This window comes from Dermacentor albipictus, chromosome 4 (assembly GCF_038994185.2).
Source record: "Dermacentor albipictus isolate Rhodes 1998 colony chromosome 4, USDA_Dalb.pri_finalv2, whole genome shotgun sequence".
Lineage (NCBI taxonomy): Eukaryota > Metazoa > Arthropoda > Arachnida > Ixodida > Ixodidae > Dermacentor > Dermacentor albipictus.
This window is the reverse complement of record NC_091824.1, coordinates 92498017-92522899: the sequence shown is the minus strand read 5'-3', so window position 1 is coordinate 92522899 and position 24883 is coordinate 92498017. Positions and strand designations below refer to the sequence as shown.

General features: G+C 39.9%; 1 protein-coding gene across 4 annotated transcripts in view; it reads left to right on the top strand.

The window, feature by feature from the left end:
• The window catches only part of LOC135897559 (polyamine-transporting ATPase 13A3-like), a 44288-nt gene that overhangs the window by 15430 nt on the left and 3975 nt on the right, over positions 1-24883 (top strand). For 3 of the 4 annotated variants that reach the window (XM_070537241.1, XM_065426214.2, XM_070537242.1), the window contains 16 exons: positions 65-253; positions 776-837; positions 3725-3869; positions 5001-5084; positions 7569-7722; positions 8627-8750; positions 10539-10663; positions 14260-14441; positions 16256-16357; positions 17294-17373; positions 18861-19013; positions 19891-19987; positions 20768-20840; positions 20933-21083; positions 21807-21961; positions 22055-22143. In XM_070537241.1, the coding sequence (XP_070393342.1) occupies positions 65-253; positions 776-837; positions 3725-3869; positions 5001-5084; positions 7569-7722; positions 8627-8750; positions 10539-10663; positions 14260-14441; positions 16256-16357; positions 17294-17373; positions 18861-19013; positions 19891-19987; positions 20768-20840; positions 20933-21083; positions 21807-21961; positions 22055-22143 (1965 nt within the window). Of the gene's footprint in view, positions 1-64; positions 254-775; positions 838-3724; positions 3870-5000; positions 5085-7568; positions 7723-8626; positions 8751-10538; positions 10664-14259; positions 14442-16255; positions 16358-17293; positions 17374-18860; positions 19014-19890; positions 19988-20767; positions 20841-20932; positions 21084-21806; positions 21970-22054; positions 22144-24883 lie in introns of all 4 variants that reach the window. The other variant, XR_010563081.2, reaches the window with a different exon arrangement.

Sequence of the window (24883 nt, the reverse complement as noted above, 5' to 3'; positions counted from 1 at the left end):
ATCTCTGTTCAACATTATGAAGTTGAATTTTCGGTCGCTTTCCTCTTACTTTCCTGCATTTCAGGCATACGCTCGTGATATTGCCATCGTTGTCATTGATGTTGCCACTTTTGTGGTGCCTCCACTACTTCCCGCAGTGCTGACTAGCATCAATGCTTCAGCTCAGAGACGTCTAAAGAATAAAGACATCTACTGCCTCAACTCCAGCTACATCAATTTTTGTGGAGCCTTGAGTGTGATCTGCTTTGATAAGGTAGGTTATGAAGAATATCCGAAACTTTGTCACAAATAGTTAACATAAAAAATCAGGCAAAGTCGTTTAGTCTTACTTTACATCTGTCAAAGTGGGTAGTTGCAGGCCACTTCTGCACAGCTTCAAATATACTAGAGTAGGCTACACATGCATACGAGGCTTAAAGAAATCGTTTTGTCATAAAAGATTTTGCATTTATAATTTGAATAACCTTGGAGCACACTTTCCATGTTACAGTCGAAAGGCAGTGCCTATACTAACACAGACAGTGCCTACTCATAGCCATATATTTGTCTATCTCCCATGCACAACTGTGTGATAAATAGAATAGTGTGCTTGCGGTTTTTATGAGAAACAAATTATTTTGCCTAGAAGCTTGTACTGCGGGTTTTTGCATTATTAATTTTTACGAGGTGCTTGTCATATTCTTTTGTGTTATTTTCTAGCCTGCTTTTTCACTTCATTGGCCATATGCAAAACGAGAACACAATTGCAGGACTGCTTCTTGTATGTCTTTTATAGACAGGAACACTGACGGAGGACTGCTTGGATATTGCAGCCGTTGTTCCCTGTGAAAATGCAACGTAAGAACACATTAGTGCCCTTTGCTGTTATCAGAATATATATATATATATATATATATATATATACATATATAGTGTTAAAGGAATAGAAGCACATAGAAAAAATAACATGACTTTTACTGATGTCTTGGCTGTAGTCCGGCCTTTATCAAGATTGCGACTGCAAGCTCAGAGAGCTCAATTTATACATTTTCTCAGTAAAAAGAGAAAGAAGTGAGCGAGAGGAAACAAAAAAGTGAATACAAACTTTACGAACTTGTGCATGTAAACAAAAAGATAGAAAAGAAAAAAAATGTAGTGGTGTCAGGAATACCAGCACGTGCACTAGCTCATGTCAAAGTAAATGAAAACAACCATGAAAAGTCAACAAAAACAACCGTGAATGCAAACTTGCGGGAAAAAGAAAAAAAACAGAAAAACTTGAAGTAAATCAAAACGGGTAAGGAGTTTGTAAATTACCCACACATCAACAGGTGCACATTCAGTCGTATCCACATGGAATGATGACAGATGTAGCCCGTCACACTACAGGTGCCTTCTAACCATCTTCAAGGTCGCAGCAGCAGCAAACCCTGTCAAACCTGTCACCCCTCCCTGCATTACACAGGCTGCATCTGCCATCTTGCGTACACAACTCAGTGTGCACCTGCTGACGTTTGGGTCATTCACACACTGCTTACCATAACGTTTTGCTTTCCTTCAAGTGTTTTTCTTTTTTTCATTCTTCTTTTTTTAATGCGAGTTTGTATTCACAGTTGTTTTCGTTGACTTTTCACAGTTGTTTTCATTGACTTTGATGTGAGCCAGTGCACATACTGGTATTCTTGACACTTTTTTTCCTTTTTTTTTACATGCGCAAGTTCATAAAGTTTGTATTCACGTTTTTGTTTCCCCTCGCTCTCTTCTTTCTCTTCTTACTGAGACAATGTATAAATTGAGCTCTGAACTTGCAGTCACACTCTTGATGAAGGCCGGACCTCGGCCAAAAAGTTAGTAAAGTCAAGTTATTTTTCCTGCTTGCTTCTATTCCTTGAACTATTTCTGTGCCGGATCCTGTGATTCTATGCTTCACTGATGTGTGTGTGCGTGCGTGTGTGTTTGTGTGTTTGTGTGTGTGTGTGTGGGGGGGGGGTGCGCGCGCGCGCGTGTGCATGTGTTTGTCTTTAGTCATTTAATTCAAATGATAAAGCAACGCAGAACAGTTTGTGTTTTCATTTTGTTAGTGCTGACAAGTAGTGTGTTTAAAACAGCTAGAGAGTGATTAGAAATGATGGTGTATTTAGCAAAGTTGACTTCTATAATAATTGGTAGTGTGTTGAAGGGTGGGTGCCACAAAAGAAGACAGCGCAAAGGAAAAGAAATAGACAGGAATGCAGAATGCGAAATGTCACTGTAGGTTAATACTGTGGCATTGCAATGTAGGGTTTCTATATGTCTTGGTGTAAAGGACAGTACTGCAGGCATGAACTGAAAGGTGGCATGTATGTTGCTATGTTAACTTAGCCTTTCTGCGCCCTTTGAGCATTGTGCTAAAACTTATCTCAAGACCATTAACTAGTTAATTAGTTCAGCAACGTAGTTTAACCTTAAAGGACATTAAGCAGAAACACTAAATCAGTTTGGCCTGGTAAAATATTATTTCAAAACTAAATTTTCATTAACTTTGTTGATTTTGGTTCATTATTAGAAGAGAAAATGAATGTCAACGTTTTATTTCTTTTAATTTCATGCCAGAACCCTAGCCCAGGTACGTCAGTGTAACATCACAAATTTCAACGTATTTTATCATACTTGGGCTTTTGTGGCTCAGTGAAAGTTTTTGAAATTTGCCAAGAAACTTGCCAAGAATACAGTGTAGTCCATCTTTAATTACCAATAAAAATTTAACTACAGATGCAAGCAAACATCGTAAAAATTCATGATGTCACGGCGAGCTAGCGTGGGAACTTCAAGAAGTCGTTGCCACCCATATTTTATTTTTCTGCCTTTTATTGCTTTCCAACCTTCTTCTTACATTAAGAATGGCTTTTTTGGTATTGTAGAAGGGTAACTTACTAAACAGTTGAAAGGATTTTTCACATTAGTGTTAAGAAAAAGCTTTACCTTAGGTCTGACTCTTTTCTTATCCTAAGTACAGCAAATTTCATCCAAACTGCCTTGGTGAATGCCAAGGGAAGCAATTTCTTTGTACCTTTTTTCTTAGGTATGCTGGTTAAGGCGAATCTTTCTTCTAAATGCACCTTTATTTTTAGTGCACTCACAATTTCCTTCTTTTTTTTGTGTAAGGGGCTACTAACAGCTTAGCGCCTTTAGTGTGATGCTTAACGGGAAAATGAAATGAGTGACAAGTAGTAAATATTGCAATAAATACAAGATATACGTAGCAACAAATGGATATGTGGTTATAAATAGAATAAACAACAAGCGACCTGTGGCCATGGTGATGAAATAATGAAACAAAGGTAGCACACAGGCTCGAGTGGATTATTAAAGGTGTAAGAAGAGCAGTGAAGATTGAAAGGTATTGGTGAAATACTGTATGTTCAAGTTGGGGTTAAGGGAGTTGTACAGAGAGAGAGAGAGAAATGTCATAAGGTAAAGGCGGGGAGGTTAACCAGGCTGAGCCTAGTAGGCTACGCTGCACTGGGGAGGGGGGAGAGGGTATTGAAAGAGGAGAAGGAAGGGAGAAGTTCACACTTTGCACGGTTACACAGACAAACGTTCATTGCTGAGTTAGTCACAGGCAGTCACACAGACTAGTGCATTTAAAAAAACACAGTAGCGTTGTGCAGGTCCTGCAAACAGTGTACTGGGGACTTGTGGAGCAATCGTAATGAGTGAAACAGCAATACGCTTGCACCCACAACATATTCTCCCTGGCCTGCAGGTTGCAACCAGCCGTGAACAACGTGAAGGTCCTTCCATATGGCCCCATGCTTGTTGCCCTGGCAACATGCCATTCCTTGCACCTTGTTGATGGGGAAGTAGTGGGCTATGAGATGGACATCAAGACTCTGCAGACTATTGATTGGGTGAGAAGTGAGCACTGGAATTTTCTATTCCGGAAATTGTGGCATAGAAGCTACCGACTCTTTTAGACCATGCATTGACAAACGTGGTACTGCATGACTGAGAGTTCAAGATGATTCAACATATGATTGAGATTCAGTTTATTATTGAAGTTCAGTGTTCGACAGTAGCCCATCTGGTCGGGATGAAACATGGTGAAAAGGTATACAAAAACCCGGGGCACTGCGCCGGTGTCTACGCCAGTTTATTATTGTTTAAATACAGTGAATGGGTTAGAGATAATGTACAGACAAGGGTCCCAAAGACAAAAACGGCAATGGGACCCCCACATTCAAAACATATTCGTATTTAGAAACTTTGCTTTTTTGTAGGCAGTATGAAAATGCAGCAACATGTTCAGATCTGTCTGTTTGTCCAAATATTACACATTTCTTGAATTATAATAATTTTAACCCTGTTATGGGGACCAATTACCTGTGAACACATCTATGCAACAACATTAACAAGTTCTTCAAGTGCCAAAGCAAGGAAAGTAAGCTTGTGCATGTATAATAAAGGGAAAGGCGAACTTAGCTTAAGCTGTAAGAATATTCTTTCAATCTTAATTTGTATTTCTTTGGTAAAACAAAACTGGTTTGCAGAGAGAATAAGAGTCAAACTTTTTTAATTTTGTGCCCAAACTGTGGTGCAAATGGCATCAGTGTGACGTCACAAACTTTTCATGTATTCAGCACGTCACTATCCAGGAAAAGTTGCCACAAGTTGCCAGCTTGAGTCTTTGCTCACTTTCGAACACAATGTAACCTCTCTTTATCAGTATGGGATTAACCAGTGCCAAGCCGGCACTTTAAATATTAATGACATCTTGAAGAGATTACTAAATGGTATTTCTAAATTTCTAAATGGTATCATCAATTGTCTTTCATTTTCATGTCCTTTCTGGCTTACAAAGCATCTGCTCACAGAAAGATTCATCTGTTCAGGACTGTGGAAGTGTAGTCTACTTTACTTAGTATTTCTCTTTAATGTCCATTTAAGAACATTGAATGAGAGTGGATGCTTACTATAAATTAATAATGCACATTGCTGCATTTCTGTTTAAATAATGTGCAACTGTCATGTTTGCTGTTCAGAGACTGGAGGAACCAAAGCTTGGCGAGCCTGTCCCTTTTGAAAAGATACCGGTTCGCATTGTCATGCCAAGAAACTTGCGACTGGTGAGTGTGGCCCTTTCCCTTACTTTTCAACTTCAATTTCAACTTAAACTTTATTAATTCTTCTAGTACACACTAGAAACGTCCTCGTGGGATAAAAGCTGCCATAAGCAGCTTGACTAGACCCAAGAGACGTTGTTGTACATGGCGATAACAGAGAGTACTTTAAAACATCAAACATCATTTATGCACTATGTTCCATGACACACACAATTTGTAAGATTACGTTCAGTACATCTTTAGCTCTGTTTTATATGAAACAAACGTTTGCAGGTAAGATCATGCACTACCAACTTGGACATGTTATCATGTAATGGTGCTGCTTTACTGGGCTTATCAGTGTATAGCAGGCCCTAGGGCTGTAGGATTTTGTACACATATGCAGTAAAATCTCATTGACACATCCATGTTTGTGACGTTTTCACAATTCAGTCCTATGCTTCGAATCACCGGTCCTATTTTGTTTCAATAAGGTCATATGTATTAGCTTCCTGTTTGTTACATTTCTCTTCTCATTTGTTGCACCCAAAAAGTGCTGCAGTGCACAACCGATGCGGACGTCAGCAGCCATCAGCCACACTTTTGTTGGCTGCTGCATGTCGCTGCTGAAGACTATAGCTTTCACCATAACCATTGCCCAGATTGTCGGTGGTCACTGATTTCACCATGGCTCTTGGAAGTCAAAAGCCAAGAGGAGGTGCACGAAGGGTTAGGGGGTCGCCCCATACCCCCGTGCTTGGATGGTAACTCATGACCTTTGATACATTGTGTGGTCACTTAACGTACAATGCTGCACGAAAGATGAAAAGGGGCTGTGAGTGCTCGGAGAGAGGCTGTTATTATCAAACATTCGACCCAAGTGCCATATGGACATTACAAGTTTAATGTTGTGTTGATTTACAGCTTTGACTGCTTAAAAAAAGAAAAAACATACTGTCTAAATCGTAGTGATAATGAGCTTTGCTGAGCAGCTCTTCTATAGCTCACTGGCTTCCCATTCAGGTTCAAATAAGGTTTCCTGTGTGAGTAGCTTTTTGTCTGATCAGCAGCACTGCTGCAAGTGTTATTGATTGTTTTGATGGACCTTTTGAGTGCGCACCTGTTTCACTGCACATAGTCAGCCACCACTGTTCTTCCACGACCCCACTTCATCGCAGAATCTTCGTCTTGCGGTGATGCATTGCCACCTGGCGTTCTGCCAGCAGCATTGTTGTCACCAGTTATAGTCATGTATTATAGTTATGTCCCGTCTTAACTTATGTTCTACTATTATCTTTATGTCTATTTTATCGTAACTCTTCTCCCCTATCTCTCTTTTATTATCCCTATATTCCCTTCTCCCAGTGCAAGGTAGCAAATCGGATGTGCATCTGGTTAACCTCCCTGCCTTTCCTCTCTTCTATTTCTCTTCTATTTCTCTCTCTCTTTCTTTTTTCCTATCTTTTCTCTTAGCCTGTATCTTTTCCACGGCTGCAGAACACTTCAGGTGTGTACTTGGAAGTGAGACAGTTAAGATGCCCATAGCCCTTCATATCCTTCCTTCTTTTTTGTCTTTAGTACAATAAATTACTACTGCCTAGCTCTTGTTTCCACATTACACAGCCAACAGTATAAATAAATAAATGAATGAATGAATGAATGAATGAATGAATGAATGAATGAATGAATGAATGAATGAATGAATGAATGAATGAATGAATGAAATAAAATGAAGAGAATTATGTTGACACAGCTCTGCCTTGCCACCACCCTCACCACCTCAGCAAGGACTATTATTTGTGCAAAGCTCACCTATCGGCTGCTCACATTTATCATGGTGTACATGCTTGGGAGATATTCCACTTGATTCAATTGTAATGATATCGTGGCAGTGGTTTAGTGCTGAAGTGCCCCACGTTGTTTATGTGCTTCTTCCTCCTAAATGCAGACAGTACTGTAGCTGAGTTCAATGCACTACAGCCTTCAAACAAGGTAACATAGTTATGTAGCATTAAAGCTATGATTATGAGTGGTATTGATGGATTCTGTGATGTGAAGGTAAATCCTAGTTGATGATGCACAGTTCACTTTCTGTTAGCCAGAAACTAATCTGTTCTGTGGTTTTAAGAAAAAATTACTCTGTTAAACTACGACAGAGACGTCCAACCAACGACACTCGTACTGTGGCCTATTTAACGTTGACCAAATTGTCATCTGTAACTACTGTCGCTGAAAGGGAACATGTTTTCCAGGTTTTCCTCAGCCTTATGTACATGTGCCTCAATGTATTTAGAGTTCTGTGGAAGAAAGCACAGTGTGCATTTGTCCATATAATAAAGCGTATAATATTTGGTTGAACTACAATTGTCTGTAATGTCTGGTTGTTGATGTTACTTATGATACAAACAAAAACCAGCAGTTCTGTTGATTTCACTCGAGCCATTTTCTTTTTTGTCCATATATAGCTTATGCACTGTTATTTGTTAATTTATTTTACTATCTGCACAGAGCAGCACAAGCCTGGGTATTGTAAGGCAGTTCCCATTTGAGTCCCAGCTCCAGAGAGCAACTGTGGTTGTTACGGCAGCAAGCAGCAACATCTTTCACATCTACTGCAAAGGTGCTCCAGAAGTCATCCAGAAGATGTGCTTGCCAGAAACAGGTACATAATCCGTTATCTGCCCACAGCATTTCCTCAAGGTTATTTGGTTATGAAGCACAAACTAGTCTGAAGTCTTGTGCACGACTTTGAAACCCCTGCATGCACAAGTGTGGTGCAGTCTTTTCAGTTAGTTCTATTTCAACCCTATCATCCTTTATGCCACGTGGCCACTTTGGTAATGACGCAGGCAGGGATTCATATTCTGCACTTGATGAAGTGTTGAAAGTATTGGTTCAGAATAAAGCTAGAAGAAAACAGCTGTGTTATTCTGGCCATCATCATCATCATTAATAGGTGAGAAGAGAAAGCACCACGTTGCAATGCTTGTAACATCTTGCAGTTTTATTGTCTCTCATATCTGCAAACTGTCTTTGCTTCCTTTGCTTTCTATAAACACTGAAATGAATTTCAGTAATCTAATCAGAAGGGGTCATTCTTTGGAATGCAGAAGTCACAAATAGGTAGCAAATATGGAAATATGCATGCTTAGATTTTAAAAACTGACTTTTTGGGGTATTTTAATTATGATTACAATTACATATTATAATGTACTACATATCTAAGCAGTCTTGATTTAATTAAAGTTATACTCCCACATTTTAGTAAAAGGACCTCTCTTGGAAGACTAGATAGGCTGAATGAACACATGAATCATTTTAGAAGACAAAGAAAATATGGCTAGTATGATAGACATGAACACCATGTTTGTAATCTGATGAACCAAAATGCCTAATACCAATAGCAGTGGGCCTCATTTGTGATTGTAATTTCAGACATAATTCTTGCCCTTAGTTAAATGTACTTAAAAATTTTAGAAGTGTGACATGCCGTTCAGATTCATTTACAAGTGGCGACAAACTCATTTTTCTTAGGCCTTTAGGTACCAATCATTCTATGTATGTAGTTCCAGAAAGCTTCAAGGAAACATTGGAGAGTTACACAAGGCATGGACTTCGTATTCTTGCCGTAGCTTCCAAAGCTCTGCCAAATGATACAACTTGGGATCAGGCACTGCACCTGCTTCCAAGGCAAGCATCACCTTTTTTTCTGCATACCCACATTCGTACTCAGACATTGTTGTAGGGGGGTGTTTAGACTGGAAAAAGTAAGAGTCACAATTTAGAAGAAAAAAAGGAAATCACACGGGTAATGCATGGGTAGGCACAAAAATATACATACAATTCTTTATTAATTTCAGTCTTTCTGTGGAGTTTGCATAAAAATTGCAGTTCAATGTCTGGAAGTACAGCTGCCATCAGACTTAACCCAAACAGTGAAGACACATATAGCATCGTAACTTTAACAAACATGAGTCATAAGGAGAAAACATCAAATGCTTTGGAAGGAGGATGCAATAAGTCAGCACATTCAAGACACCCCAACCATAGATCGCTAGCACTCTCTGCAGGATAAGCAAAAAGGCGCTACCGGTAAGTGCATGTTCAGGTTAAATGTGATGGTGACTGTAAATGTGAGAGCATACAGTGCTTTCTATTACATCACCAAAGCTTGATTATGATATTTTTGACAACCACCATCACATTTTTTGTCTATCGCAGAGCTTTTATCTCTTCAAAAGTACACTGAATCATCGAGATTTTTTTATTCAGACAAAAGCCAATTGCAATAAAACCAATGACACCTAGCACTGCTTTTACACAGAAGTAACCAGGAAATAAGTAAATAACTTATCTTTGCACCACCAAATATGCCAAATTTCTGATTTTCAAAAGGGTGCTTTGACACTGATGTCATGACTGTGAGCCTTTTTCATTGAATACTGTAGTTTCCCTTTTATGTGCTGGTGTTCCTTCATGTGCTTTACAATATTTTCTTCCTGTCAAGAGCACATCCTTATAGTACTACAGCTGAAGTGTTCTTACTGTTGAAGAAATGAGTTTTCACCACATTTGTTGCTTTACTGCAAACGCACTCCACAAATGTTGCAAAACAGCTATTGAGTAGCATGCGCCTCAACCGCAAGCCATGCTCTATCTGTTGTGTGTGCACCAGTAGTAAACGCTGTGCCACCATGGCAAGCCCTGCTCCACTTAAAGTCCCCGCTGCAAAAAAATTTTGGACCACATAAAAAGTGTAGCTTGAGATAGTGTAGATATAAAGCAACCTCTGTATGAAGTTTTGTGTTTGAAATATACGAGTGGACACATCTCAAAAGGCTCACAAAAGTATAAGTTTTCTACACCAGAACTTGCTGCTCGCCAGAAGTGACACGGTATCCAGAATGTTGACCTGCGCAGCTCCTCAGCATGGCATCTGAGATTGCGTGGCACCTGTGGTGTGCTGAAAATCCCTGAGGCCATAGTCTGAGATTTGCGTCACATTTGATAATCACCATGTGTACACGTCGTCTGCTTAGGTGCTATTGAAAGAATTTTAATAAGAAAATGAGAGAATTAATAGTGCTGCAGCTTTGCCAAGATTGTGTTGGCAGAATATACTACTCTTTTATAACCAATTTAGCCAAAGTGAAATTTCTTTACAGTCTTCATATATAAAAACACGACAGTATCTGTGGAATATTGATCAATGTGTTTACTGTCTTTGCAAGTAGCCCAAGTAACTCTCATTGTGCTGCTGATATGAAATTTAATACAGCTAACCCTTACATACTTTTTTTTCATATATTTACATATTCCCTTGCCGGCGATGTATCCATGAGGCCTGCCACAGTGTACACTGTTGTTTTTGCTGCATGCCATACTTTATGCAGGCGCTAGTGTTTCAGACTTAATTAAGGGCTAGTGCTTCTTCCTTGATGTGGTAGTAATTTATGTGTGGTATTCATTTTCCCACAGAGCAGAACTTGAGTACGATCTGCATTTTAGAGGGTTTATTGTGCTCCAGAACAAACTGAAGCCTGAAAGCATGTCAACCATCACAGCCTTAGAAGAGGCACATATCAAGACTGTCATGGTCACAGGTACTGATCCCGTTTATATTGTTTCCTGCTTCTGAAGGTTTGACCAGCTCCTCGTGTTAAAGGTTTGAAAGGTTAAGTGTAGAAGACAGACACAAGAGAAACGAAACGGACAATGCAAATATTGGCTATGAGCTATCCTGTAAAATGCCTTATCTTTAAAACCATGAAATTTTACCAACTCGCTCAGCTTTTCTGTCATTCTATACGTTTGTTTGTTACTTAGTGATAGGTGAAGCCTTAAATTTCCTGCTTCTTTGCTGGGAATGCTTTGCGAAGCAGTCATTGGAACAAAAGCTTGATGACATGCTATGACCTGTTGCTTTTTATCTACACTTTCTTTATCCTGGTATATCAGCAGCTTTCCAGAATTATAACTCAGGTTTTTCATAATGTACGAGTTAGACTAACTGTGCCAGTTGAACAAGGTCATTACCATATGTAAAGTTAGAGCCAATAAAAACCAACAAAATTCAGCTGCTACTACTTGTGATTGTGATTGGGAAGCGCAGCATAACCGTTAACTTGTTGGGTTCACATCTTATCAAGGTCCCTGTATACAGGCCTAGCTTTGAAACCTTGAAGAATCGTTCTCAGACCTTGAAGGTTTTGGAGGGATGGAAATTCTCAGAAAGTGTCCAGGGGCTCCGAATGATGACACGAGTGACTACTACCTGTAACAACAAGAAGAACCTTTATTGCTTGCTGCTCGTTAAATATATACATGTTGCAAGGTGCCGCTCCCTTGCTCCCCGCGCCATCTTGGAACTGCAAACTCAAGCACAAGGCGGTGACCACTACATCTTCCTTCCCAAGACAGCTACCGATTCAACCTGCACAATGGTCTCACTGCACGACCCTACCACCCTTCCATTCATTATGTTGAGGCCAACTTGCTTCCACAGGCAGTCCCTGTATTTCAGGCTAAGGAGGGGTGGGCACAGGTCGCATAGGCGACGTGCAGGAAGAACTTTGTAGTGGTGTTCCTGGTGTCGACAGCGAGGCTGCTGCCAGTCCTTGGATACTCTGGTCTGCTGAGAAAGGCACTAGGTGGCAATGATTCCTCTGCAGAATGCTGCTAGAAGTCTCAACCACATACGATCGAGGTCACTGAGCTGGACTGAGGACACGACCGCTGCAACCAATGTCCTTGATCCACACATTGTCTAATGGTTTCAGAGGACTCAGAGGGCATGCACTGTGACACCGATTGTTGTTTCTTGCCTGTTGCACCTTGACCGTAGAGTCCTATGCCCTGAATTCCCTGTGACTTGGCAATGCCGGCAGAAGACGTTCTGGCAGTCCCAAAAGGCGTGTTTGCAATTTCTGTCCCTTCAGTAATTGTACTGAAGAGACGCCCAAAACTCCAGGTGTATCTCGGTGAGTGAGAAGGGCCATGTATGGTTCGGAGCTTTTCTCAAGTACATCCTTCATGGTCCACACCACGTGCTCTGCCTCACCATTACTCTTACGGTAAGGAGGACTGCATGTCTCATGGCAGAATCTGTAAGACCGAACGAACTCGGCGAAACCTTTGGATGTGAACTGAGGTCCGTTTTCTGTCTGAGCAGCTTCTAGAATCTCGAAGCGAACGAAACAACTCTTTGCCGCAGAAATGGCTGCTGGTGCTGACATAGTCTTCAGTGCGACTTTCAGGGAATCTGGAGCAGTAATCGACGATCAGGGCATAGTCGTATCCTTTAAACTGGAACAGGTCAATTCCCAGGCATTACCACAGCCTTTCCGGCGTGGGAGCTGGCATTAGTGGCTTGAAACACACGACTCGACTTTCGGAACACTTGGCACATAGGGCCACAAGGCATTCAATATGCACGTTTCAGTTTGGCCACTAAATGCACTCTCGGGCGTGTTCTTGACAGCAGCGCACCCCTTAATGCCCTTCATGCAGCAGTGTGAGGATGTCCTGGCATTTAGCAGTTGGAATGACAATACGGCAATCCAACAAAAACAAGCCATCGTATACGCTCAGTCTGTCTCTCTCTTTCCAGTACAGTGCTATGTGGATTGGTACTCTGTTCTTGGGTGGCCAGCCTCTATCACAGTATGTCACAACTGAGGTACACTCCCCATCCTGACCTTGAAGACGATGGATATCGTCTAGTCGACTCTCCACTAGTGGAGGTAACTCCTTGAAAATCTCACCTACACAAATTTCCAAGTTGTTAACGGCTTTCGAGTTTGGTGAGTTGCAGGGTGCTCATGGTAGCATACCGGCCTTAGCTAAGAGTTTCCCAGGTACATATTTTACAGTGTACTGATAGCGCATCAGCTTGATCTGCATTCCCTTTACTAAGGTGGCAAGTCTTCCAGGTCCTTGCTTGAAAGAAGGGCTACAAGGGGAAGATGATCTGACTCGACCTCAAAGCTTAGACCATGGAGCTACTTGTCGAACCTAGTCACAGCCCATGTGACAGCCAAATACTCATTTTCCATTTGACTGTAGCATCCTTCTGTGGGAGTGAGGGATCTTGAAGCATAGGCCACAGCATGTCAAATTCCAGAAGGTTGGTCCTGGAGTGAGATGGCTCCCAGGCCATAAGAGCTTGCATCAGCCGATACTATAGTCAGGTAATGTGGGTTGTACTTTGCCACATGTGTATCAGAGCTAAGCAATGACTTGATGCAGGTGAAAACTTGTCCTTGGCTGTAACTCCAATCAAGAGTGAATGAATGAGTGAAGAGATGTCAGGCAGGTTTGGTGCAGGCAACAGGGTTGGCCATTCCAAGCCATCGGTGAACACCACTGACATCGACTGGTGGTGGGAGGACCATGATAACCTCAACCTTATCTAGGTCTGGTGAAATTCCCTGCGCGTTCACAGTGACTCCAAGGAACTTGACTGAAGACCCTCGGAACTAACATTCATTTTCGTTGAGAGTGACTCCTGCTTGATTTAGGGGAGCCAGGGTGTCAGCTAGGTGTTGGTCGTGCTCCTGGTGGTCCCTGCCGAAGACTAGTACATCGTCTATCATACTGATTAATCCAGTAGTGCCCTCTAGTAGTCGTGACATGAAGCGTTGAAAATATTCAGGCTCTGTCGTGATTCCGAAAGCAAGATGTCTGTAGCAATAGCAGCCAGAAGGAGTGATGAACATTTTCTGTTCTTCACTCTCACAACTTAGGTAGTTTGATTTGATGGAAGTATTGGAGAAGTTTCAGAGGCAGTGACTGACCAACATGACTACCCCTAATATTACACTCACTAATGAAAAAAGAAAAAAAAATAACAGGTGAGGCATTAACCTGGGATATCTGGCACTTGCAAAGTGACCATCTGAGGGGTTTTAACTTGATTCCAGCATCTTATAACCATGCATGCTGATCAGACAGGCAACAAGTACTGAACTGTGCATCTCCTCCTTCCATGCTTTTTATGAAGTGCGTTGCTATGATGAATTTATCCAAAAACTGTGCTCATCTAAGGTGACAAACTCTGAGCATGCCACTGCATGTGTAATTAGCAGACTGCCACACGTCTGCCCAAGAGTCGGAAGCATTCAGATGTTTCACTGGTGTAGTAGATCCTGTTCATATTAACTTGTGCAATCTACTTTCTTTCCATTTTGTGGCTTTTCAGGAGACAACCTGTTGACAGCCGTGGCAGTGGCCAGGGATTGCAACATGATAACGGAAACCGATGCAGTCATTCAAGTTGAAGCTGAAGCTGCTCAGCACGGAACCATAAAAGCTGTCTACAGCTACGTCAAGCTGCCTGGCCTGAGTGAAAAGATTCCCCTTTCCTGTAAAGCATCAGCAGATGTACGCTGAGTAGCAAATGCTGATTGTCTCTTGGTACATATGAGTGCAAAACTTTGTGGACCAGTATTGCAGAAAGGAAATAGAATGTCTTTGCAGTTTATGCATCTAACCTGGAATCAGATATTGTAGCCTGAAGCTTTGCATGGGCGCACCATATCACACCGGTTAGTCTGTTCCTGGTTATGTCCATTGGTATGAATGAAATTCAGCTTTCTCGCAACACTCATGCTTCACAAAATTTTATCCTCAACTGTGCATGTGTTTATACACAGAGTTACAGCCACTCTATACAGTGCCTGTTGTGCCTTATCACTCCGAAATTAACCACATGTTGTCATATCTTGCATGCAAGTATGTTTTTGGTGTTTGCTGGGGCCAGTAAACTTGAACATGTGTTAGACTTTTTCATTGTACGCCTTCATTATACTATAGTGTACCCTGCACTCATGACATAAGCTTCCTTTTTTGTTCCTCTGCGAGCAGACCACTCTTGATCCTTCCTTTTCTTTGGCATGATAACTACAAGAAAATGCTACAACATCATTGCATTTATAAATTTTATGCCATGCTCGAAAGTCTCCTAATCAGTGTTTTAGTTTGTGATCATTGTTCATGATCAACTGGCATTTGTAATCAATACGAAATTTGTTCTCTATTAAGAGCAGCATTTTATCAACAGTTTACTTCCCTGTGGGCTCTAGCACTGCATCCAATGTCTAGTATACTCACTGTGACAATGGGAGTTACACATAATATACAAAAGTGATCTGACCTCTTACGTTACAGAAGCACAACTTGTGGCTGGTATTAATTAAAGGAATTTTTGTTTTCATGGATTTAAGGCCTTTTCTGGCTGTAGCTAGTTAACACATTACAGTGGCTTCTCAGTGAACCTGTCGGTCCTTGGCTTAGGATGTCATCACCTGGAGCTTTGGTGCTTCTAAAATAGTGTTCTAACTTTACAACAAGAATCTTAACACCTAATAGAAGATGAAAGCAAGCTTATAAAGGTTTAAAAAGACATTTCAGCATAATAAATATGAACCATAGGTGTTGTGTATACTATTGTGATCTATAACAGAAGAGGGTGGTAGAGGTCTGAGATGCAGCTGTGCTGCAACTGGTGAGACATCACCCACTACACTTGAACTGGTGTACTGCAAACAGCCTGCTGAGATGGAATATGCCTTGCAATGGAGCAATCACAAACACACCCTTGGCTGTTGTCAGTACATATTGTTCGCACATAGGTGGGAAGAGTCGGTTTATTTGGGTGTGTCATAGGCTTATGCACGAGAAATGAGACCCAGGAGCTTAGTAATTTCTTTATATGAAGGATGAGTCACATTTTGGGGTAAAGCGATTTAATAGCAAATCCTCCATGCTTCATTACAGCAGGCCTTTTATATTACCTTTTAAATTAGCAGAGGAGCCGCATCTGCTTTCCAACATATCTATAGCTGCTTATAGGCTACTGAATATACTCTTGAATTTCTTTTTTTTTTTCCCCAGCTTACTGGTAGTGTCTTGAAACATTATAGAGACTATATTTACATGATTTACATGAATTTTATATTATTGTGTTTTGTGTCCTCCGTTCAGCTTCTGCAGAATCAATGGCTTTTCCCCATGCCAGCTGTGTGACATTATGACAGCTACTATGACATCACTGCATGCCACCTGTACGTTATCTATCATATCAGATGGTACAGAGAGCCAGTCGACTTTAGGAGTGGTCTTGCAGGAGGCTAAGTTACTTTGTGCCTTTTTTTAATGCTTAGACAAACAAGGAGTATTGTTGTGTTTATTTTCAGGATATTGCTGTGCCACTGCTTTCGGACTGCAGTTACCATTTGGCAGCTGATGGTAGAACATTTAACCTCATTCGGCTGTATGACAAGACTCTCTTTAGTAAGGTGAGAACTCCTGTCACCCTTCTTATTTTTCCCCCCCATAAAGAAATGCATTTCTTAGTGTTTGCACTACAGTATATCTCAAATAATTTCTAGGAAAATTTAAAAATTTTTTATATTCTTATATGTACAAAGTTTCCAAAATTGCGTTAACATTTCATGCTACCTCAAACTTACGCACTTATTTTCCTCCAAATTCCAGACCCCCAAAATAAACATTTTATTGCAGGGTTTAATGTCCCGAAATTGCGCTGTGCCATGAAGTACACCGTAGTGGAGAGCTCATGCAAATTAATGTAGACTACCGTAAGTTATTTAACGTGTATGCTAGTCACAAGCGTTTTTGCATTCTGCCCCATCAGAACGCTGTCACAGTGGCCAGAAATCGACCCCATGATGTCATACTTGGAAGGAGAATGCAAAACCTACTGAGCCACCGCGTTTTCCAAATATAGTAAAAGTGTGCTTGAAATCAGTTCTTCATATTGAAACTTGTACATGATGACCTGATTTAAAGCTGTCTGAAAACCCTTAGAATCATGGAGTGCTTGACTGCACTTTACTATATGATACCTCAGTATGTAAAAAAAAAGCTTCTTTATTTCTCTCTCTCTTTTCTTTATTTTGCTTCTCACAAAAACTATAAAGAGGTATCTGTGATTTGTAACAGCTCTCTGAAATGGAAAACATGGTGTAGAAACACACTGCTAAATCAAGGATATAATGCAAAGCATTCAGTGGGAGGGAAACAGCACGTCAGAAACACTGTCACATCGTGAATTGCTTTAAACATGCAATTAATGATGTGTCAGGTGCAGTTATATTGAGCTGCACTGGATTTTAATGGTCTTGCGCAAAGGTAACTGGCATTACATTAACAAAAAGGCTTTATTTTCATTTTTTAAATCTTTATGCACATCCTTTATTTTTTTTTTTCAGCTTGTTCACAAAGGCAAAGTGTTTGCAAGGATGCTACCTGAGCAAAAGTTGCAACTCGTTGAGGCTCTGCAGGACATTGGGTAAAGTACTGTCAGCCCTGATTTGATAACTTGTAGTGCAGTAGTGTTTCATGTGGGAGCTGCTACACCAGTCATTTTTCTTGGCTGCACGAAGCCTGCATGAAACTGAGGTCAGGGCATCATTGAAAACATTTATTAATCAAGTTTTCCTTTCACATTGTGCAGTGGCTAGTACTGTTGCCACAGCCTGATTTTACAGGCTTTCTTTTATGCTTATTTTAACTTGGAACATTCTTACTTTTACTTATGCTCTTATTGGAACATAAGATGCTTATGTCCGGGGGTTTGAGATTTTAGAAGAAAAAAATGCAGAGGCTTTTGGAGTTTGCCGTAAAATTGTCTGGTGACATAGCATATATTAGATGTTTATTTTAATGCAGTAGCGCAGGACAGTCACCAGCTTTTGTTCACGATGTCAAAGCAACGCTATTAGTGGGCCATCATTCCTGGAGGTAGCGTTATCAGAGGTGTGTGCAGGCTGTTCCTGATACCCGTGCACATGTTGTGTGTCCTCATAAGGCACACATTTTTTTTTGTGATGTTTTTGGTACGTGTAAATGCGCTTCCTGCATGACAAGCTCTTATGGCAGTCAGTGCCACATTTCGTCTTGATAGTTACCTGTTTTCTGCTATCGCTGTTGCTAGTACTACCATTGTCTATTCCTTGCTTTGACTACCTCCTCTGCCATGCTAAACTGGGAATAGTTACACGGAATCGGCAGCCGCAGAAATGCCAATTGGAGACAACCCAAAAAAGTCTGGGATGCCTAATGTAAATTCAGTGCAGATCAGGGCAGCTAAGTTTGCAACAACAAAGTGTACATTGCTTGGTATTTCTGAACTGGCATCTGAAACTATTAGTGGGGAATTTTTACAAAATAGGGACCTGTCCTCTTTAGACAGCTGCACGTGAGATAGCTGTACTTTAGTGTATGCACTTGTGAAAGCACACTCTAGTGCAACCTCTGAGACTTTGTCTGGATAACTTTTTATTTATTTGTTCATTTAATGATACTCTTGGCTGTCTGAGCAGTTACAGGGTGGGAATGGCCAAATGAAACGCACTCTCAAAGTAACAATGATAATGTGAAATGTGATGCTAAAGCATGCAGAACATAATCTAATTGACACATAGTTATTAAGTATAGTGTTAACACAATTCAATAGAAGTGAAGGGCATGGAACATTCATTAGAAGTACTATTCTGCATCTATTTCTACATGGAGCAAAATTAACTTGGGTTCATACAACAAAATGCACTTAATCGCTAAAGGATGCACATGCCATGTGAGTCTTGCAAAAAATAGACTTTATTACAAAAGAAAGTAAAGGCCAATTGGCTATGCTTTGCAATAGCCGAGTTACTTCCTTTGCAATAGGGTTCATGCTATGGGTACGTTATGCTTCATTCTTCATGCAGCTTTCATGCATTTCTACAGTGCTGTGTTCATTTAATATTTTGTAAAATATGTGCTGGCTACTTTCAGGCACCAGGTTGGAATGTGTGGGGATGGTGCCAATGACTGTGGAGCGCTCAAGGCAGCTCATGCTGGTGTCTCCCTTTCTGTGGCTGAGGCGTCCGTGGCATCCCCTTTCACCGCTCAACGTCAAAACATCCAGTGCATGATTGATGTGATAAGGTGAGGGCACTTGGTTCATGTTCCAGCTCTGTTCTCACATTTCCTATATTTGTAATGCCAGTGAGGAAGAAAAAGACGTTTATAAGATTGTCTATTTATCTTTGTATATTGATAGTGGAACTATAGGGTTATACTAGGTGATAAGTAATGTTGTGGTTGTGCAGTGTGGTACCACATCGTAGTTTCTTTTAGTTGAATTATGGTGCTTACTTATATATGTTTTCAGTGAAGAGTTGTTGCTTGTATGCTCCAGTGAAATTGTGTACATTAATCTAGATAAGAAATTGTGAGATCTGTTACGATATGTAAAATTTGACATTTAAACACCTGCATATATGCTGCTTTTAACACTGTGCATTTAATAATCACAGGCCCTTTTATCTAAATATATTGCTCATACAAAGACAGTTAAAGTGCATGTGTAAAGAATTACGATATATGTCCAAGTTTTAAGGGTGGAGGGGGGACACACACCAGTGCAATGATTTTGTATATTACTGTAATCATGGGTGCAACTCTTATCACCATTCAGGTGTATTATGTAGCAACAGTGCTTGGCATGAGTATTTGGAAAGATCTTTAACAGAAACACAATTGATAGTGCAAAAACAGCGCACTATTCCAGCTGACAATATTTCCATGTAGATTAGTAAATTTTAATGAGTAATCTAGCAAGAACAAACTCGCAGATTCCAGCTTTTCGTTCAGTACCATTGCAAGCAAGCCTGGACATTATCACCACATATCCGTGATAGCGTGATGCCATTGTACAACAAGCTTCCAGCTATGTCATGCAGTTTTTTTTTTTTTTAACGAAATTAACTTTTTTCTTTGTATCTTTTTTTGGTGATGTCTATTTTTTTTTCTATGCTCGTAGGGAAGGCCGGGCAACACTTGCTGCAACATTTGGAGCCTTCCGTTACATGGTCTGCTACTGCTTTGTGCTTCTGGTGGGAGCGCTCTTCTTGTTTTGGGTGAGCAGACGTTTACGAATGCACCTTTGAAAAATGCACGTATTCAACGTTGCTGAGTTTGTGTAATGGGGGGTAATGCCAGCACATGAGTAACACAACAACCATTGACCATTGACTATAATGCAAAAGCAAGAAAGGGAACTGCATAAAAATAAAAGCTGTGCTGGGTTTCAGCATTCATAGGTCTATTCTAAAGACATGAAAGGTGGGTGTAACTAGGATAACAAAATAAACAAACAAGCCAAATTTTAATTTAAAAAAGCAGTAGAAAATGAACCAACATCATAAGGCAGTAAATCAGATATATGGAGGCAAGTGTGAAGCTCGGTGCTTCCTTTCTTAGGATGCACAAAGGCTTTCAGTGCAGACCCAAAGAACTGTGGAACCTTGTTGATAAGTTCCCAGTTCATTTTTGCACAACCTGAATAGAGTACACTTGAAATATTCCACTCAGATTACATGTTTTCCTCAATAATACCTTTCTCTCACTTCTTTTTAACATATTTAAGATGTTCCGCTGTGCCACCTGGGGTCAATGTTTTGAAAACTTTCTGCTGTGAGGAGAACTCAAGACAGTGTATAACAGTGAAGACACCAAAAGTTATTGTATGCATGCACGGACGTTGCCTACATGTATTTTGGTTGGTGCTGGGCATCCCTTTTGTTAACATGTTATATGTTCACATTATAGTGCCTAATAATGGAAATGTTTTGTAGTTAAATAAGTGCCTAATAGTGTAATGCTTATTACATTCTACTTTAAATTTGCTCTGTTTTCAGGATGGACAAAAGCCATCTGAAGGAGCTTACGTTTTCATTGATGTATTCATCAGTCTTGTTCCCCCTATGATATGTGAGTACTTGTTAATAATGTTCCTGTGCATAATACTCCATTTAATTAACATTGTTGGTTTGATGAGACCAATTTTATGTTTACTCTTATAGTTGGAACAACTGGACCATATCCTGTGCTCACCAGGAGAGCTCCCCCTAAAAGCATTTCGAATATTGTATCATTCTTTTCCATATTATCGTTTGTGATCATACAAACTGGATTTCACACCGTTGCTTACATGTTCTGTATTCAGCAGCCATGGTAAGCATGTATTACAGTAATCTAGGTAATCATTATGTCAACTGTGGTTATGAACATTTAAGTAATTCTATTATTTGAATGCGTATATTTGTGCAGTATAATTTTGCATGTGTTCACATACAAGCCAAGGATTGCATGGAGTGCTGTTTTGGCAGTTCTAAGTATTGTCCACAGCAAGTAGGACTTGAATCATTGGGCTTCAGTGAACATTGGTGAACATCGGTGAACATCTGTCAGTGAACTTGAGTTTACTAGTGAAGTTAAGTGCTAACAAATTAATTAATTAATGCTTGTATTTGTCTCAGTCAGTCAGAGATTGACCCCAGACCGAAACTTGTTGGAAAGCTTGAGCACTTTGAGCCCTGTGCCAAGGCTGCCCTCATGGCAGGTCTAACCACTGATTTATTTTTGATGGTCTATGGTTTTCTTGTTGCACATGCCATGGAACACTTCTCAACGTTGATTTTGCAGTGAAGGAAAACTTCGTCAATCCTATAATACCTTAATGACATGAGTGTTTCTAACTATACTATATTTGCCTAATATTCAGCTGAGAACCAGTGCACAACTTCTCACAGCCTTCACAACCTATGGTGGTCTTGTGAAACTTTCTCTGAAATTAGTTTAATTATTCCACTCTGCATTTATGCGTTGTATATTTTGCACAGCAAGAGGGACAAATGCAAAGAGGAAAATGAATGGTGGCACCACTATCTCTTGCAGGTATAAGCCTTTTGTGTTTAACAGAGACTTGTTGCACCAGCCACCACAGTCCTACGTGGCCACTGCAGTTTTGAGCGTGAACTGCATGTCCTATGTGATTGCTGCAGTCATTTTCTCTCCTGGTCCGCCCTTCAGGAAAAGCATCATATCAAACAGTACGCAAGTGGTTTGCTACTTTGTCCTGTACTGCAGGAATCCTCAGAAAAGAAGAGAGAGAATTATTTTAATGTTTATTTCTTTGTTTTCAGAAATGTACCTAGTGGTGGTGGCAGTGGAATTTGCGGTTGTGTCATATATAATATTGTATCCAGCAGAGGTCATACGAAAGTATGTTAATGTAAGTCAAACACTTCAAATATTGTTTGTAGTTGTATTGTTTGTAAATTGTTTGTAGTTCTCCCCAGTATGCTCGGATTCTTGTTGTGATTGTACTGTTTCATGTTTCAAATACAATTGGTTCAATTTGTCCTGTTATGATGAATTATCTGAACATCTGGATAAGGTTTTTATTACTACTACCAGCAAATTTGCCTTTGATAATTGATGGCTTGTAAAACTCAGCCATTTGGCAGTCAGCCCATGAAGACAGAGGTATAATGAAAGGCAGGGAGATTAACTATACCTTGTCTGATTTGCTACCACACTCAGTTCATGAATTTTTCTCAAGCACAAATACACATCGAGGTAACTATTCCAGAATAACTTATTTCTGAAAATAATCTCAATTGCCTGCATATTCTGAGAGAACTCGTGGCGCTAAGCAGTGCTAGTGTTGCAAAAGAAATAAGCAAAGGTTTATTAATTAATATTATCACTTATGGTAAAGCTAAAGAGGAAGCTTTAGCTCAGGGCCAACTCTGATCTCGCCTATTCAAATACATCAACTCAGAAATGCTTATGAGGCAACCTCTGGATCAATCTTAATGAAATTTGTTGCATATAAGTAAGGAAGTTGAATTACTGTAGTGATTGTAGGAAGCAGAACTTTTATATGGGTCATGGTTTCCTTCTTGTACAAAATTGCCAAGTATTAGTAAGTTAAAATGAAAATAGAAGCACGAAGCTTACAAACCCATAACTGTGCACTAAACACAGATAGCACAGTTCTGTAAGGTGCATACGTTACAGCATCAAAAGCAGACTATTTTGATGTATGAATAGCTTACTTGATTTTGTTACATTGCTCTCATAGGTTTGCTAAAGTCTCGCTCACATATTAGCGATATATACTTCAGAGGGGTGTATGATGCATCAATTTTGTGTACTTTATATGTATTGTTAGGTTCAGTTTGCGGAATTGTGATATCATGTTTCATTGCTGAGTTACAAAGTTGTGAACTTAATAGTTTTGCTTTTTTAAATTTTGCAATTTTCAACAATATTTGTAAAAAAATTGACAGTTTCAATAAAAAATCTTTCTACAGACACTAGATTTCAACCTTTCCTATAAGTGCAACAATCCTCAGCAATTTCGGTGCGGTGGTTGCCAATAAAAACATTTTCTCCATTCCCATGTATTTAGATAAGAGCTCCTGAGCTAAAGCTTCCTCAGTTTTCAGTTGGCTATTAGCAATCTAGGTACTTTAGTATCTCTTATTGAAGAACTTGCATTTTAACAATCATACTGTTATTACCACCTCTCTTGTTCCTCTATAGTACTGTCTGTCTTTGCTATGTCTCTCTCAGACCAATTGGTATTCACTCTCAATGAAACCACACAATATTTAGGCATCCATTGGTTCCACGGGGTATTCCTAGATACCTGTAGTGGATTACATATATCTAAGCAGACATACTTCAGTGTCATAAATGTGAAGGCACTGTTTTGCATACGGCACATGTCGCTGTTTAAAAGGACAGAAAATTATTCACTGGAATCAACTCAAATCTCGTGCACATGTCATGCATGACAGTTTGCCACTATTCAAAATTTCACATCATCCCATGAGGCTTTTATCGCTCTTTATTTGATGATCTTTGGCACATTTAAAAGAAAAAAATATATATCTATAGATTTTTGGTGGAAGCCGATTCTTTATTTAGGCCAACAATTTTTACAGAATTACTGACATATGAAATTTGACATATACTTTTGTCAGGTTTATCTCTGTGTAGCTCAAGATATAAAAAAAACCTATCACAATTCTGCGATTACTGCAAGTATAGGGTCACCTGAAGTGAATTAAATTGATATATTTTGCAACACTTCAAGATATATAAATAATTTGTAAATACAACTTTAGCTAAGCCTTTGTAAATAAGGTAGCAATTTCACATTAGTTGTGAACTGATGCATCATATTTGTTTACTTTAGGTGCTCTAACAGATTTAACTTACGGAATTGTGATACTATCCATTTTCGGTGCAAATTAAGTTACGGATTTGTAAATATTATGTTTAAACTGATCTGACATTTATTGATTTTCTGGAAATTTTTAGAAGGAATTTGTGACCCAAAGTGAAAATGCTGCTTTCTGTAATTGCTATAATGTCGATTTCTCACTCAATTTTCACATTCACCCATTTTATTTAAGTCGATTCAACAGTTGTCTAATGAAGAGCGTTCCTGCATTTCACATAATGTTTGAATGAGGAAATTAGAGTAGGCCCTGGGCCTAAGCTTCTTCCTGTTTTTTTGTTTTTGTTTTTATCAGCATTGGCAGAAGGGTATGCTTGGGAATACCTACAAATGTAGACTTCCGTTTTTAAAAGCAGGCTGTGTGGTTAACACTGCCTTAACAGCGAAATTGGGCTATGTATATTACAGGTGCAAACAAACACCTTTGAGAAGCACGAGTTTTACATAATAGTCCTGTGGAAAGTCGCAAGGTGAAGAGAAGTAATAATTAAAGAGGAAATCAGACATCCACCGGTTCATAGCAGTAGCTACAAAGGAAACCCATATGGGTTCCTCGAAAGAAAAGCCTCGCAATTGAAGAAAAATTTGTCCTGGCTCAGGACTCGAACCTGGGACCATTGGCTTTCTGGGGCAGCCGCTCTACCATCTGAGTTAACCGGGCGGCTAGCAGATGGCAGGGCGAAGTCGAATTTGTCAACAACTTGAAGCAAAGGCAAGA